A 16,982-nucleotide genomic window follows, 5' to 3' on the forward strand; every position below is an offset into this window, starting at 1 on the left:
TATGGAAAAAGGCACACACTTGAGAGTCAGAGGTTATTTTCAAACTGTGCTCCCTCCCTATTGGCTGTGTGGCCTTGGGCATATAACTCAACCTCTCAGAACCTCATGGTTGTTGTGAGGCTTAAATGAAACAGGACTCGGAGAGGGCTCACTCCAGTGTCTAGAACATAACCAGTGCTCCTTTTGTGCTTCCGTCTCTTACCAGAAGCTGTAGACTTAAGTAAAATAAAGAAAAAATTCAACTTAGAAGAAAATAGGGTTTAGATTTTAGGCCAAAAACTGAACTTAAAATTTTTTTTTTCTGTCGTTCAAATGAAGAGATGCGGTTTAGTCTCTGTATGAGTAAAGAACTGCAGTTGCCCCAGCTCTGACTGGTTGTGCGTTTTCCTTCTTACTGGTATTACAGAAGAAACAGTATGTCATCTAATGAAAATACCGTATAAACTGCACAGGGCTGTGACCATTACATGACATTGTGCAGAAGGGGCCGCAGCTCAGGGCCACCCAGCCCTGTACTATTGCTGACCTTTGTCTCAGCACAGGGAGGACCGTGAAGAATGTGAGCGAGGGCCCCCTGGTGGTCACTGCCTGCCTCACACGCGGCTTCCCCAACTTCTGCTCTGGGCAGGCTCTCTAAGGGGCCTGCTCTCTCCGCCCCCATCTGGGACTGGCTTCTGAAAATCGCAGTGGCTCGCCCACTTCCAAATGGAAGTTGTGGCATTCAAAGCCCAGGAGAGCCGGCAATTCTTCTTCTTTTGGTATCCTCCCACCCTGGGGACTTCCCTCACGGCCTGCTGACGGAAGAGCCTTTGACTCATTTCAGCAGAAGCCAAAGGATGCTGGTCAGAGGAAAGATTTTGATGGGGAGCCTCCGAGGTGGCTCTGAGGCACTCAGCGACGTTTTGGGACAGTGGTAGCAGGACCTTTGCCAAATGACATTAAAGGAACACTGGCATTTGGGTGTATTGCTTATAAAACAATCTTTGAAAAGTTACTTCTTTAAAACAAAAAATGGGGCTGGCGTGACACAGGTTAAGCCACCACCTGCACAGCCAGCATCCCATATGGGCCCTGGCTCATGTCCCAGCAGCTCTTCTTCCAATCCAGCTCCGTGCTAATGGCCTGGGAAAGCTGTGGAGACCCAGCTGAGGCTCCTGGCTTCAGCCTGGCCAGACCCTGGCCATTGCAGCCATTTGGGGAGTGAACCAGCAGATGGAAGACCTCCCTCGTTCTGTAACCCTGCCTTTCGGATAAATAAATAAATCTTTTTTAAGAAGGAAGAAGAAAGGTTCACATCCAGAGTCCCCAAGGGCTCCCTCCCTCTGGTGTCCCCTTGGCGGCCTAGCACCTGCTAGCCCCCTGCCTGTCACAGAATCCTGCAGGTCTCACGGGCTGGTTTGCATCACCTCAGTGATTCTTTGCAGGGCTAACTCCGAGGGCCCCATCCTCACACGCACCGGGGGCTTTGCACGCTGACTCGTCCCCATCAGGCCGGGCGCCAGTTCTAATTTTGAGTATGGAAATGGGTAGCTAAGGCGAGCAAGGCTTAGCTGAAGGGCTGCCCTCCAGCCTCGGCTCCACGACTCCCAGCCGCCTGATTTCCCCCTTTGCAAGCACCCAGCCCCCAGCAGCAGCCTGCGCTCACTCGGCCCCTTTGCCGCGGGCGGGGAGCTTTGTCTCAGACCGGGAGGGTCCGCTCTGCCCACACCCGCCCCTCGGCGGGAAGCCCAGGCTCACCGAGCGCCTCTCCACACTCCCTTTTTTCCTGCCATTCTTGCCTGGAATGACATCCAGCGAGCGGTAGCTGGGCGGCTTCTCCTCGGGCCAGGGCGGGGAGTGCGAGCGGCGGCGGCGGCGGCGGCTGCGGGCGCCCCAGCTCGGGGGTTCCTGCTCCTCCTCAGAGCTCCAGGAGCTGAGGCCCGAGGGCGGCGGAGGGGAGTAGCTGCGCGGCCTGCGTCTCCTGCTCTCCCGCGGGCTGGGCCTGCGGGGCCTCGCCCGGTCCCGGCGGCTGCGGCTGCGTCGCCGGCGGGTCTCCCTGGACGACGGGCGGTCGCTGAGGCTGTCCCTGTCCGACCAGGGCACCGGGGATCTGGTTAGCCTGGGGTCGGGGTGCCTTCCGCTGCACGGGTAGTCCAGCTCCCTTCTCTCCAGCGCCCAGGGCTTTGGACCCCAGTCCTGGAGCTCGTGGTGGAAGTCGGGGTAGCGGTGCTGCCGACTCCCCTCCCTCGGATCCCAGGGTCTGGAGGGAACAGGGGTGAGCCACCGCAGGTGCGAGGAGTCGCTGGTCCCCCGTGAGGAAGGCACGTCTCTGATCAGCGGGGGCAGCTGGAGGACTCTGCGTTCCACCACCTCGGAGCCCAGGGAGGACAGCAGGCTGCGCGGGGGCCCCGGTCTGGCTTTGACGTCTGGCGGCAGAGGCTGGGCCGGGTGGAAGTTCCGCAGCTCCTTCTCCAAGAACTCCAGGACGCCGTTGGTGACCGAAGGGTGGGCCGCGGGCTGGGTCATTGGCATCTGTGGGAGGCTGGACCGGAAGGACAAATCTGAACGGAAACAAGGACAGAACATGCAGAGCTACTGGCCCCAGACATGGTCCTTGGAAATCAGGACAGCGAAACGCCACGGTTCTCGGCCTCACTCCACTCGCCCCCACCTGCCGTCGGGAGGGCCCCGCCACATCCGTCACGGAGACCCTGACACAGCCCATGCTCCTGCCCTTGCCCTCTGCCCTCCCTCACCCCGAATCTCTGGTAAGGTTTACCTCGCTGCAGCAGCGGGTGCATTGGATAGGATGAAACCTGGGAGCTCCTGTCCGCACCCCAGTACAGGGGTTTTTCCATCATCTGAGGACCTAGGGCCTGAGCCTGCTTCATGTAGCGGTGACGGGCCAGGGCTGCAGGGAAGAAGGAGAAATGCAGACCCTCAGCCAGGGTATGTCCCCCACCTCCCACCTCACTTCTCTCCACCCAGCTTTCTTGCAAGAGGCTAGCTTCTCCCCTCCAGGTCCAATCTCACATATCTTGCATGGGACTAAGGGTTAAGGGCATCAGGGATCAACTGGTGCTCTAGCGAGGCTCTGGGAATGAAGTGCCTATATGTAAGACACTCCCAGCCCCAGGAAAGTATACTCCTAAGACCGGACTTCTGGGCCCCAAAGACATTTCATCATCCTGCATACTCTCAGAGTTACCAAAAACACACAGGTAGATGCGTGGAGAGCAGCGGACAATGACATCTCGGGCCCCAGGCCAACAGAAGCAGAAGCCACAGGCTGGAAATAGAAGGTGCAGGTGCAAAGGGCTTAGAGGAGGTTGTAGGCAGGGGCTGGGGCTCTCGAAGCCAGGCAAGCTAAGGGCCGGCTGGTTGGGAAGGGGGAAGAGGAGAGGGCGTGATGCTTTAGTCAACGGGCAGAACCACTCTACCAAGAGTGCTTCGAGCTGGTAAGCCACCCTGGCGGCAGAACACCGCGGGAGGAAGGCGGTGCACAGAGGCTGAAGTGCATTCCAGAGGATTCTTTCTGTGCTTCTCAACATACTCAGTGCTGGGGTTTTCCCTAGGAAGGGGAATCTCCCTAAAGGGAGTGGGGACAGGGAAAGAGAAAGGGAAACACCGTTCCTTTTCATGGCCAATAAAACAGTACATAAGAGCAGTACAAGGGCCCGTAGACATGTCACTCCTGTCCCCTAGGTGCAGCTGCTCTGAGGTATACAACCCACAGGGAGTGCAAATTAAAAACAAAAGTGTTTATTTGTTTTTGTTCATGAATTTCTATTTTGAGGTAACTGTGGCCAAGCACCACCTGACTCCCAAGGTTTCTGCCTATCCATGCATGTAGGAAATGCACTTGCATGGTTAAGCACAGGAAGTACCTGCCTTGTGCTATGAATGACAGGCCCTCAGCCCTGCACTCCCACCGCCTCCTCTGTACCCCAGGCCCTGTGGCCAACCCTAAGACAGCAGGGCTCTGGCACAGTAGGAAGGGACACAAATCAGGCATTCTGGACCCAGCTAGGCAGGGTAGGGGGTTGGCCAAGGCCAGCTACAGCCCAGGGGCCACCTGTGCAGAAGTGGCTACAGCAGAGCCCCCGGAAGTGTCTGGAGCTCCAGCTCCAAGGGCGAGTCACAGCCCAGCCTGGAGGAAATCAGAGGCAGGTCTGCAGCAGCTCCCCCAGCTGCCACACCTTTGTGCCAACTGACAGCCACTAGCCGCCTTGAAGACAAGTTAGCGGGCTTAATGTGCCTCCCTGCGCGGGGCTCCCTCTGCTGGCCACCATCAACATATACACTAATTCGCTTACCCAACTGCTAGCTTGCCAGAAGCTAACCAGTCCTCCGAGGAATTTCTTCATGGGAGGCTCATGCGAGGCAGTGAGGTTCAGAGACCTTTGCAGTGTGAGGTGCCACAGTCAGAGACTGGCAGAACCAGGGCATAACCAGGTTCTGACACCAGAGCCTATTCTGTTTCTGCCACAACCCCAAGACCCTTAGACACTTTCCTTCCATGATGAAGCCATCAAATCTTGCCCAGGGCACAGCTTCAGTTTCCTTCTCTGCAACTTAGACCTACAGTTCAAGACCCCTCCAGGCTAATCTCTGCCTCCGAGGCCTGGGGACCCCTGTTTCCACCGGGTAGAACCCCATGCCTTATAATTGAACCCTCGCTTCTTCAGATGGTACCATTCCCCCATTTGGCTTATTCCTACGTCCTTGTAGTTCTTAGGGAGGCTTTATGAAGGCTTCATCACATGGGTATAATTTCTCAAAGAGACCTGTTTGCCCCCACCCCCAGAGTTTCTGACATGTGGTCTAGGGTGGGGCCCAAGAATTTGTATTTCTGAAAAGTTCTCAAGTGATGTGCTGCTGCCGGTCTGAGGCCACTCTTGGAGAACCCATGAGTCGGGGCGGGGGGTGGGGGGGAAGAGGGCACAGAAGATCTTGCTCTTGATGTGATCTTTCTTTGGACTAAAATAACTGTAACATATCCTAAAATAATTTGGCTACAGAATACATGGTAAAACTAAAGGGGCAAGTCGGGCTTCCTCCTTATTTGCAAAGGCTCTTTTTCACCAATAGGACCCCCTGCACAGATGGCTCACCACTGCCTCTTCCAGATCCTCCACTAGCCTCCCTGTCACCCTTCTGAACTTTTCTACCTGCTCCAGAGTGGACCCAAGTGCTCCCTTCCTGGCCTTCAACCAAGCTCTTTTCCAGGGCCTTCCCTTCTTTGTTGTTCCAGAACTGATGAGACAAAGAGGAGGACGTGGCTCCTGAGCTCTTTCCCACCTGTCCCTGGACACAGTCTCACAGAACATCCTAACTACCAAGGAAACGGTTGCTCACCTAGGGGTCAGACAGACAATAAAAATAGCAAACAGAGAAAGCAGTGAAACTTCAAGATTCCTAATACATTCTCTCTGAGCCTCCATGGAGGAAAGACAGCCTTAGTCACAGGTCTGGAGCTTGTTAAAAATACAGATCCCTGGATCTCATTCCCACAGGCTCTCCTCCAGCTGTTCTAACGCAAGGCAAGAGAAGTTGCTTCAGTAGCCTCCTTGATTCTAACGACATCAACTCGGAGTTGATTGCTGAGCATTTTCAACAATATTGGAGAACTCTCGTTCTCAGGGATGGGTCTCCCTAAACGCAGGCTTTGAGCATCAGATGGGACGTCCACTTGAATCCCAGCATGCACTAGCTGTGTGTCACTGAGTGAATTTCTGAGCCCACTGTCCTCTTCTATGAGCTGGGGAGAATCCTTGTCCACAGGTTGCTGAGATTAAATGGAGTAATAGACTCAAAACGCCCAGCACACGATAGACAGTCATTAGGTAATGACTCTTGATGCTAAAATAAATTGCTTCTTCCGCCTTAGATGCCATAGAAGGAGATGAAAGCACACATGTGGCGACTAAGCCACCAAAGACATACTCATATTCATCTCTGAGTAAGACCCAGGGCACATTCTGTAATTCTGGGACAGAAATGATGCCTCACCCTCCTCCAGAGACCTGCCTCTCTCCTCCCCTGCAGCCCGGCATCATCTGCATGCAGCACCACATAGAACTGGCGCCCTTGAAGATCTCTAGGTTCGCTTGCCCACAACTCGGTACCATTTCTTACCATCCACCCTCCACTTTCAAGAACCTAACCTCTGCCTTCCTTTTAACTCATGGTCAGTTGCACAGCACTTTCACTTTTTCCTGAAACTACCGGCCCCTTGTGACACGTCTGGCCAGTCATTTTGGTGACATCCCCAGGAGTTTCCCAGAATCCCTTGCACCTTTGAACTCTTGCCATTTTAGCATTAGGGAACCACTATCAGAAACTGCCTGGCCCCAGATGCCTGAGCGCATGCAGCCCTCCTGCTAGAACTTCCTTGACCATCAAACACGAATTCCCTCTTCCACAGCAGCAGTCCCAACATCCCCACGCATGCCTTCCCCTCCTCGTGGACTTTCAGCTGTCAACATCTTTCTTGAGGACAAGGAACCAGCCCTGCGCACAGTGAAGAGACCCCCCCACCAAGTTGAATGTAACTGTGGGAAAGTCTTCCAGGCTTCACTTCCCTCAGGTGTGGGAGGCTGGGAGGGGACAGCTTGGAGATTCTCAGTGTGGTTATGGCCGACTGCAGGGTGGGGTGTGCCAGCAGGTTCCCTGGGGAGGAAAGCTGCCTATCTAGTTCTCATGGGAAGAATAAGACCCGATTTTGAAAACGTTCGTCTTGAGGTCCTACTGAGGGTTGTTTACTAGTACTAAGTGTTTACCAAGCATTCGTAAAATTTAATGACCTCCATTTTTCTCCTCTACGGTCCTCTTTTCACTTTGGCAAGTGGGAGCAGGTTGGAGAGGTGCTTCTGTGGTGAGAGAAATTTAAGAATCACTGATGTCTGATTGAAGCTCCCTCTGTGTCTAGCATTTTGATTTACTGAAATCAAGACAGGCTGAAGCGAACGTCCCCAGCTTCCTCCCTACACCTTAATCACCCTGCACATTTTAATGACTTCCTTTCTCTCGGCAGAGCTCAGGCTACCTTCCCTTCCCTTTCTGAGGCAAGATCTTTCTTTCACGGCAGGCCTGATGCCCCTCCTGACGGTTCCATCACTCACCAGTGACCACCTCATTTCTTGGTGCTTCACTTGCTACTCACCCTGGTCCTTTGCTTATAAATCTGCTTGGAATATTGTATTCTTAAAAAAAAAAAAAAAGGAAAAACCCAAATTACTCTTCCCTTCCCCAGTCAGAGAATTTTCCTTAAGAACTGCTGCTCCTTCATGTCATTCCTCTTGTCACCAAACTGCTGGACTCTCTGCACTCATGAGTCACCCTGAAAGATCGCACCTGCCCAAGTCCAGGGCTCATGAGCTGTGCACTGCACTTCTGGATTTTGCCAGTTCTTGAGAGAAACCATTCTCCCTCAGAGCATCTGTTTATGAGCTCTTCCAGAGGACGCATTTCTGATTCCTGCTAGCTTTGTCTCCAGTCCTGCCTGGGTACCTATGTCCCCTGGTACATAGTACCTATGGACTAGGGATTCCAGTGTGGCTTTACAGATGGACTTTTCTTATCTCATTCCACCTGTTACTGCTCCAGTGACAGTGACCTCTCCATGGTCCCTCTCCTGGAGGCCCCTCATGGCCTCTCTTTAAGGAGTTCATGGTAAGTCAGTCAATCCCATGGTGACCTACCCACAGAGGCCGTGACAGCTGCTGCTGCGGGCGATACAGACACTGAGTCAGATGAACGTGGACCAGACACCACGATGCTGCCACTTTCTCTGTAGCGTCTGTGACTTTCGGTCTCCTGGGCTGTTAAGTCGGGATGACATCTGCCTTCTAGGGTTGTCATGAAGACTCAGTGAGGGGATATATGCAAAGGGCCTACACATGGTAGGCGTCCAACAAAGTTAGTTCTCTTTTCCTGTAACACAGCAACCTCAGAGCACAAGCCTGAAACCAGACTCATGCCACTGACCTTCTTGACACTGAACATTAGGTTCTGTTTCTATCTTAATAGGCAATTCCTTTTACAAATGTTTTTTCCAAATGGACCAAGATGAAAAGAATGGGTTTCTCTAGGTGCTCAGATTCGTCTACATTGTTCTGAATTTCCCAAATTGTCTACAATGTAGTACTTTAGCTGTATCACCAGGAAATGCTATTTGAAACAAAGCAAAACCAAAAACAACTTCCATTTAAGGCAACTGATTCTACTCCATGAAATTACTAAGATTTTTATACATTAATTTTTTCTTTTGCTTTTGCCATGTTATTAATTATTAAATTATTATTTGTTAATTGTTAGTATTGTTAATTGTTAATATTGTTATTAAATTATTATTCAGCCAAATTATTAAACTGATAAGAACAGCCACTACACTTGATCTTAACCAAAAGCCTCAGAAGCGATAGCCAGATTATTTTAGGAAATGTTACAGTTCTGCTGTAAAGGATCAGCCCTTAGGCCAAAGCAAGCCCACATCCAGAGCAGGCTCCGCTCTCCCTCTTTCTTTCCCTTAACGCATGAGTTCTCACCATGTGGCCCTGGGACCCGCAGCATCACATCATGTGGGGAATTTTCAGAGTACTTGGACCCCACCCTAGACCAGCTGAGTCGGAACCTCTGGAGGTGGGGCTAGCACTCTGTCTGAATAAGCCCTCCATGCTGTTCTAAGGCCAGCTTCACTCTGAGAGCCGCCACTCTAACGCATTCCTCTCCTCTGCTTTTTTCAAGTCAGCTCTACGGAGTGGTATGGCATCGTAATAGAATGAGAAAGACGCACGTGGTCTCTGCCCCTGGTTCCTGGCACCCAGCACCTAACTCTGTGGAACCCCTACAGTGATCTGAGTGCCACTTAGAGGCTAATGCATTGACTGATGGCTGGCAGCACCCAGGCGAAATCAGGACTGGGACTGGTCGCCAGTGAGACCATGCATGATTGGCAGATCAGGGCTTTCAGCCCCACCCCCTGACTTCCCGGGATTGAAGGCTGAGTTGATCACGAAAGGCCAATGGTTTCCTGAATTACAGCCATGTAAGGGAGCCTCTGTAAAGCCTCCACAAAGGGAGCTGCCCAGGGTCAAGGAGATGCCTGGTAGCTGAATGTGTGCAGATGCTGAGAGTGTGGTAAACCCTGGGAGGGCCCGGAAGCTCCAGACCTTTCCCACCTACCTGGCCCTATGTGTTGCTTCACTGGGCTGTCCACGGGGTATCCTTCATCTTTTGTAATAAACGGTAAATGGAAGTTTCATGAGCCACACTAGCAAATCAATCAGATGTGGGAACTACCCTTTACGGTCAGTCTGTCAGAACCTACTAGAAGTGACAACCCGCTGCTTGTGACTGGCATCTGGAGTGCGGGCAGTCTGTGGGACTGGGGCCTAACACTCTCTTCATGTAGGCAGTGTCAGATCTGAGCTAAATTTCAGAACACTCCATCAGGGTCTGCTGGAGAACTGCGAAGCGTACGGGAAAACACCCCTCCCCCCAGTGCATAATCTGATGTCAGAAGTGTTGTTCTGAGAGGCTGGTGCTGTGGCATAGCAGGTAAAGAAAGCCACTGCCTACAAAGCCAGCATCACGCATGGGCACCAGTTCGAGTCCTGGCCACTATACTTCCAATCCAGTTCCCTGATAATATACCTGGGAAAGCAGGTGGAAGATACCCCGAGTGCTTGGCTCTTGCACCCATGTGGGAGACCCAGATGAAGCTGCTGGCTTCTGGCTTCAGTCTGACCCAGCCCTAGCCATTGCGGCCATTTGGGGAGTGAACCAGCATGTGGTTCTTTCTCTTTAACTCACATTTCAAATAAATGAAACAAATCCTTTTTTTTTTAAAAGTTGTATTGAGTGGTGTCTGAGAATAGCAGAAAATAGTTTGTTTATTTATTTTTGTTTACAAGTGGCCTTCTCTCACTGTTTCAACAAAAAACTCCCTAACCACCTCATGCCCATCAGGTCAGTGCTAGGGCAGACTGAAGCCCAGGCCTAAAAGGACCACGAAGGCAACACCAGCCGTAGGCAGAGCTCTCTGAAGGAGACTTTAGGCAGCCTAGAAGGTGGACAGGCAGATGTCCTCCTACCTGCCACCTCCTGTGTGGCTCCACAGTGTCCCCAAGTATCATTTTCAGGACAGAGGCAAACCCGGGGGGAGAACCTGGCAAAACTTTGCCCTGGGCACTGGAAGCCAATCTGCTCGGGGCACGGGGCCCTAATACCATCCTCTCCCTCTCACCTTCCTCGGGGCAGCAGCAGCGGGTGGGACAGCAGGGGCAGCGGATATAGCAGCAGCAGTACTGAGGGCAGCACTGGCACCAGCACACGCCAATCAGCGTCAGAAGGAGGAGGGCTCCCAGGATGATGAAGATCACCGTCAGCCAGTCTGCAGGGGAGAATCGGGGCATGGGTGAACTGAAGATCCCCAGGGAATGCTTCTAGAACATTCTAGAGGTCTAGTAAATAGCTCTTGACCTTCAGGTTAATGTCAAGCAATATACGAGCAAAAAATGTTGAGCTTTGACAGGGGAACTTCAGAGGTTCATGATCCAATGCTGTGTTTTTGGCTTTTCCCTGTAACCAGGTTACAGCAGTGGGGTGGCCAAGCAGAAGGTTCCGGAAGCACTTACGCAGGACAATGAGCTTCACCTCCTTATCGGGGTCTCCAGATGTGTCTCCCGGAGCCTCAATGGTGCAGTAATATACGCCGTGGTCCCACCACATCACTTCATTAATCACAAGGTCAGCTCCTGCACAGAATGGAGAAAGAAAGCACCAGTGGTTAAAGGGGAGGCCGCTGGTTTCTGACCCTGGTCACTTCAGGCCCCCAGCATTATTCTCTGTATCCTGAGAAGGCCCCTGGTGGGTCACAGGAAGTTCCTTCTTCTGACTTTCCTCTTTCTCCAAACAGGAGACGGACTATCTGTAGAGTCTCACTAGGTTCTCTGTCAAGACTTCGCCTCCTTTACTTCCTACCGCAATCCGACAAGCGGGTCAGGTGGAAATTACTAGTTACTCCCGGTGTGTATTTTCTCTTCTCCCGTGGTCACAGAACTTCTGCCTATGTACACAGCCATCTAAATAAAGTCATTATTTCACACCACCTTTTTGAGAAGACAAGTAAGCAACAGAATGTAAACAGACGTGTCACATAGTGGACCCAAGGAACTTTCTTAAAAGCAGCTCGTGAACACCATAGCCCTTCCTTCCTCAACTCTGCTTCTACTCGGTTTCCTGCAAAGCAAAAGTGACAGCTGCCATCCCGGACCACAAGGAAGCCCAAGACATGCTTGGCGAGCTGGAGACTGCTGACTCCCAAGGACTTAACGGAACCAAACAGCTGGACTGAACATCTCTGATGCTATGCATGAGACAAATTAACTTCTCTGCTGCTTAAATCGCTAATATTTTAGGCTATTGTTTGCTGGCAATCAAGCTCAATCCTGATACAGTATGATCATCAGCTGCATTTCCGATGAGGAAAATCAAGACCCAAGGAAGTGAAGGAACTGGCCTGATAACACACAGACAGTGCTCAGCAGAGGTGGTTGGAACCTATGCCTTTCTGTGTCAAGGTCCACACTCTGAACCACTCAACTTTACTGTTCTGTCCACACTGAGTGGAAAAGTTCACACCCTAGACCCCTTATTAGCCTAAGAAGGACAAATACCTGTGGGACTCGAAGGGACAGGTGATGAGATAAACTTGAATATGTAAGGATGAAATGATGATATTTAATGAGTAGATGGAATCCAAGGAAAGCATTCCTGTTCTTGTGAGCACGGAGTGCTGCACTAGATGAACGCAGAACACAGGCCGGCACAGGGTACAACAGGTTAAGCCACCACTTGCAATGCCATCATCCCACATCAGACTGCCAGTTTAAGGTTGCTCCTTTTTTTTTTTTTTTTTTTTTTGACAGGCAGAGTTAGACAGTGAGAGAGAGAGACAGAGAAAGGTCTTCCTTCCGTTGGTTCACCCCCCAAATGGCCACTACGGCCGGCGCGCTGCGGCCGGTGTGCCCACCGATCTGAAGCCAGGAGCCAGGTTCTTCTCCTGGTCTCCCATGCGGGTGCAGGGCCCAAGCACTTGGGCCATCCTCCACTGCACTTCCGGGCCACAGCAGAGAGCTGGCCTGGAAGAGGGGCAACCGGGACAGAATCCAGCACCCTGACCGGGACTAGAATCCGGGTGCCGGCACTGTAGGCGGAGGATTAGCCTAGTGAGCCGTGGCGCCGGCCAAAGGTTGCTTCACTTTTGATCCCACTTCCTGCTAATGTGCCTGAGAAAGCAGTGGAAGATGGACCGAGTACTTGGGCCCCTACACCCACTGGGGAGGGGGAGGCGGGGGAGAGGGAGAAGGAGAGGGAGAGGGGGTCCCTGAGTCCTGGCTTCAGCTGGCCCCAGCCCCAGCTGTTGCTGTTATGTGGGGAGTGAACCAATGAATGGAAGATCTTTCTTCCTTTGTCTCTCTGTTTCTCTCTGCCTTTCAGATAAACAAATACATCTTTTAAAAAAGTCTCACACACATAAAACTTTCAAAAAAGGTAGATAAATGGTTAACACATGTGTTCAAGTTTAGCAAATTCAACAGATGCTCAATGAAGAACCTCTGTGGGCCCACCAGATGTCTGGCACCGTGGGAAATCTGGAGAGGAACAAGATCTTTTCTATCCTGGGTGAGCTTTAAACCCTGTCAGAGGCAGCAGAGCAGGCTCCAGGTCTCCATGCCATAGTAGCACCTGCTCTCTCACCCACAGTGTGTGCCAGGGGACATCCTCGGACTCTTATAGGGCTTCGCATTATGTACTGGGTCCTGGCTACCTGGTTGTTTTATCTGCAATGCATTCTTATCTGTTTGTCAAGAAATATTTATGGAGGAAATGAAACAAAAACGCAAGGTCACACGACACTAGAGCTAATTCTGACTTCTGTTTCCTTCCCTTTCTACGTCAATCCCTGTGCTTTTTTTCCTACTTACAATTTTCCAAACCCATTACCTTTGCCAGAAAGCTTACCCCAGACTTGGAAAAAGAATGATGATACAACTGCCCTGGAGTAGGTTCCCTTCAAAGCTTGATGCAAACTGTAGTCTGACCCCATTTTTATTGGGGACGTAAAGAATATTTTAGGGTTGCAGAGTAACAAGGACATTAGATATGTTCATATTTTAAAGGATCCGAAAATGGATCTGACAGGACCATCTCAAGTGATACAAACACAGGCATACAGGTGTCAGAAACAGGGCTTCAGGAAGTCACACGTCTGGATGTAGAAATACAACCCAGTGAGAAATAATGCTTTCTTGTAGGAGTGAGACAGAGGCAGGGTTTGATCCAAGACTGCTGGGCATGGAGGTAGTGAAAGATACAGCTCAAAAGTTAGAGAAAACAGAAAGCAGAGGCCTTGCCTCCTTTAAAGACTGTGCAAGAAAATAGCTAACTAAGAAGGCTTTACAAGGCAGGGTCAGATCAGAACAACTTCTGGGGTGTCTGGGACAAGCAGAGCCATCTAGAGACTGGAAAAGGACAGGTGTTCTCTAAGCCAAGCAGCCAGTGGTTGGCTGGGAAGATCAGCAGCTGAGTGTAAAAGGCTAGGGCCTCAGTATTACAGACCAAGCTGGGTGTAGTTGTTAAACTGGCTCCCTTTCAGTGATCTGTCTTCCAGCAGTCACAGCATGGTCACTGGTTTCCTCATATTGTAGCTATGGGCACACAGCATACAATCATAGCACGTAAGCTCACTGAAGCAGGCTCTGAATCCTGGGCCAATAACCCCTGCACAGCAATCCTGCATTACAAGACAGGAATGCGAGGAGCTAACCATTCATCAAGGTGTGCTGAGTGCTAACATTCACTGCACACTCACTGTTGGTCCCATACTACCTCACTTGGTCCTCACACCTCTCCATGACACAGGTATTTTAACAGGTCCCATGTTACAGAAATTCTGCACCTGGAAGTACAGAATGGGGGTTCCACACCTGAGTCTGGCTGCAAGGGCTCTCACCACTACTGCCTCTGCCAGGCACAAAGGACAGATATGTTTATTATTTTTTTAAAATATTTATTTATTTATTTGAAAGGCAGAGACAGAGGCAGAGAGAGAGAGAGAGGTCTTCCATCCACTGGCTCACTCCCCAGGTGGCCACAAAGGCCAGAGCTGTGCTGATCCGAAGCCAGGAGCCAGGACTTGGCTTCTTCCTCTACTTTCCCAGGCCATAGCAGAGAGCTGGATCAGAAGTGGAACAGCCGGGACTCAAACTGGTGCCCATATGGCAGCAGCTATACCCACTATGCCACAGTGCAGGCCCCCAGATATGCTTTAGATACAGCTCTTACGCCTGACATTTGATACTCACTTTAGTGTGGGGAGGGCAGATACCACAATCCCCATATTTCAGAAGAGGAAACAAAAGCCAGAGAAAATAACTGACCACTGGTCCCCAAGCTGGTGAGTGGATGGCTGCACGGGGCCTCTCTCAGGGCTTCTTATTCCAAGACCAGTGCTCTTGCCTCTACCAATGGAGGGCAGCGGTCTTAAGGTGGCCACCTACTCAGAAACCTCTGTCTCCTTACGGCTGGGCAACGATATGGCCAGAGGAGAACTCAGGGACCTGCAGTTTGAGTAGATCCTGAGAGCAGTTTACAGAAAGGACAAAAGAACTGGATGCACACTTCAGCCTGAATCTCAGGAAAGCAGAGGAAACCAGCCACAGCCAGCCTTAGGCTGGAGCTGTGGGGTATCTTCTGGGACATTCCGGGGATGCAACATCAGACAGTGCAGTACATGCTGTGATCCGGAACTTGCCTCAAATCATGCCAATGGCCAAGTAGACTATCAGGCAGCAGAGAGAAAACTGGGAAATCCCTGCTGACTCAGCCCACCAGGCCCGCCGTCTTCACCTCCCTCCTGTGCACTCACGGTTCTGGATGGTGATCTTGCGCTGCCGGTAATCCACCCCCAGCACTGGCTCGTTCTGCCCCCGCCTCTGGGCCACGATGCGAACTTCCCGCTGGCTGTCATTGCAGTCGTTCGATGGGTCCTGGCCCAGGGACAAGGCTGCCTGGTAAGCTGCGGAGAGGGGACACACCCGAGTCACCCAGAGCGCTCTGGTTCCGCAGGTCTAGAGCTGATTCTGATTTCTAACCAGCTCCTTACTGTGAACAACAAGACTCCAGACCCAATAGGCCGTTACTTCCAAGTCAGGGCTGTGTCCCCAGTTTTCCATCTCAGCTCCCCATGTCCCATTTTAAAAGTACCCACTCTGACCCTCAGGCCCTGGAGTTCATCCACCTGTCCTGACAATAGAAGGTTTGAGAGCTGTTGCGTATGCCGGTGGCTGAGGCCTGCCACTTCAGTCTCCTCCCTTCCCACTTAACCCAGGCATTTAAGAGAAACCCACAAGACACAATGCCTGGATTTATAGAGGAGTCTGTTGGAGATGGCTTCAGGCTCAGAGGCTCAGGCAGTCAGCTTTTGTGGTTCTACTGACATCATTCTGAGACACTGGCCCCAGGGCTAAAAAGAGTGAGGCTGATGTCTCCCTGCCCACTTTGCCTCATCTCAGGAAGCTCACTTCCTTCCTCCAAGCAGGGTGTCTACTTCTATGCTCAAAACTTCTCAACGATGAACTGTCCTGGGCTGACAGTGGGTTCTGGGCTCTTTGGTTCTTTGAGAGAATACAAAAGTGGGCAGGCAGGGAAGAACTCCGGGCTGGCAGGAGTGGGTCGGCTGTTGCCACAAGGTAAGATGTGCTAAACACAGGAGGATGTGTCCAAAACTAGGAGAGCCCAGCAGGGAACGGGCTGTTGTGGGCAGTGAGCTCTGGCCACCGAGGGCACTTAGGCAGCCAAGCCCTGACCACCCACCAGGAACGCCGGCTAAGCTCCCAGAAGCAGCATCCACTCAGCTGGGATTGGGAAAGCACAAGGGGGCAGGGCTGCCTTAAACCTTTTTAGAACCAGGTGAGACAAAAACTTTACAATGAACTTGAACAAATTCCTTCATCGGCTTGAGCTCAAGTTTGTTTATCTACAAAGCGTGGGGACCGCGTCGGGTGATCTTTGTGGCTTCTTCTCATCCCAAGCTTTGTGATCCTAAGGAACTCCTAACCTGTAACCACAGTGATGCACAGCAGGGCCAGCGACCCAGAGACAGCGAGCAGGGGAGGCACTCACAGGCAGAGTAGTAGTCAAAGATGGGATCCTTGCAGAAGGACTTGAAGCGCCACGTCACCACCACGTCCTGGAGCTGGGCGGAGGTGGTGTAGTCACATTTGAGGACGACGGAGGCAAACAGGGTGACGTAGCGTTCTGTGTGCTGCACCGTCACCAGCAAGGACAGACAGCCTGCAGCAAGGGCAGGAGACATTGCTGAAGGTGACTCACTTCTGTTCGCCAGGTAATAAAAGTGAGGCAAATGAGCAAAACACACTCAAAGGCAGAGCCTCCCACATTCTGCGGCCTGGGAACGGAGCAGGTGCAGGGTGCCCTCAGCGCCCTGGGGCTGGTATGGGGAAAGGAGAAGGAAAGACAACTCTGCAGAGCCTGAAGTCTTCCGACAGAAATGACACATCCAACGACAGAACGACTGTATGAAAATAAACCTGCATGTGTCCTGGAGTGACCCTGCTACTCCGTCCTACTCCTCATGGCACTTCTATTCTGCACGTGGTTTCCTGTTTCCCTAAGGATAAAGTTCAAGCTCCGTTACTAGGGCTATGAGGCCCACTGTGCCACTTCCTCTCATGCCCCACCCCCACTCAAGGCTTCAGCCATTCTGAAAATGGGTCCATTCTTCCTGTATTGGGATCACCTCTTCTCTGCTCCTGTATGGTTCTCCCAGCCTGCTGCCCTGGGCCATATCACCTGCCACGACTCTACTCTTCCCCTGGTGAATCACTCTCTATCCCATGGGCCCTCAGCTGCACCCTCACCTCCCCACACTGCCTCCTGTTTCCTCAAAGTGCCTTTTCCTACCCACGGGCAGG

General features: G+C 51.8%; 1 protein-coding gene and 1 pseudogene across 7 annotated transcripts in view; both read right to left on the reverse strand.

The window, feature by feature from the left end:
- Positions 1-16,982, reverse strand: part of ILDR1 (immunoglobulin like domain containing receptor 1) — a 38,503-nt gene that overhangs the window by 5,332 nt on the left and 16,189 nt on the right. The window contains exons 2-7 of one of the 7 annotated variants that reach the window (XM_051859259.2): positions 16,171-16,382; positions 14,915-15,064; positions 10,620-10,739; positions 10,229-10,375; positions 2,759-2,890; positions 1,738-2,540 (exon numbers count right to left, since the gene is read on the reverse strand). In XM_051859259.2, the coding sequence (XP_051715219.2) occupies positions 1,738-2,540; positions 2,759-2,890; positions 10,229-10,375; positions 10,620-10,739; positions 14,915-15,064; positions 16,171-16,363 (1,545 nt within the window). In that variant the 5' untranslated portion in view covers positions 16,364-16,382. The remainder of the gene's footprint in view (positions 1-1,737; positions 2,541-2,758; positions 2,891-10,228; positions 10,376-10,619; positions 10,740-14,914; positions 15,065-16,170; positions 16,383-16,982) is intronic. The other 6 variants (XM_002716817.5, XM_070072201.1, XM_051859263.2 and 3 more) reach the window with 6 other exon arrangements.
- LOC127483000 (U2 spliceosomal RNA) lies at positions 8,298-8,403 on the reverse strand (annotated as a pseudogene).

This window comes from Oryctolagus cuniculus, chromosome 4 (assembly GCF_964237555.1).
Source record: "Oryctolagus cuniculus chromosome 4, mOryCun1.1, whole genome shotgun sequence".
Lineage (NCBI taxonomy): Eukaryota > Metazoa > Chordata > Mammalia > Lagomorpha > Leporidae > Oryctolagus > Oryctolagus cuniculus.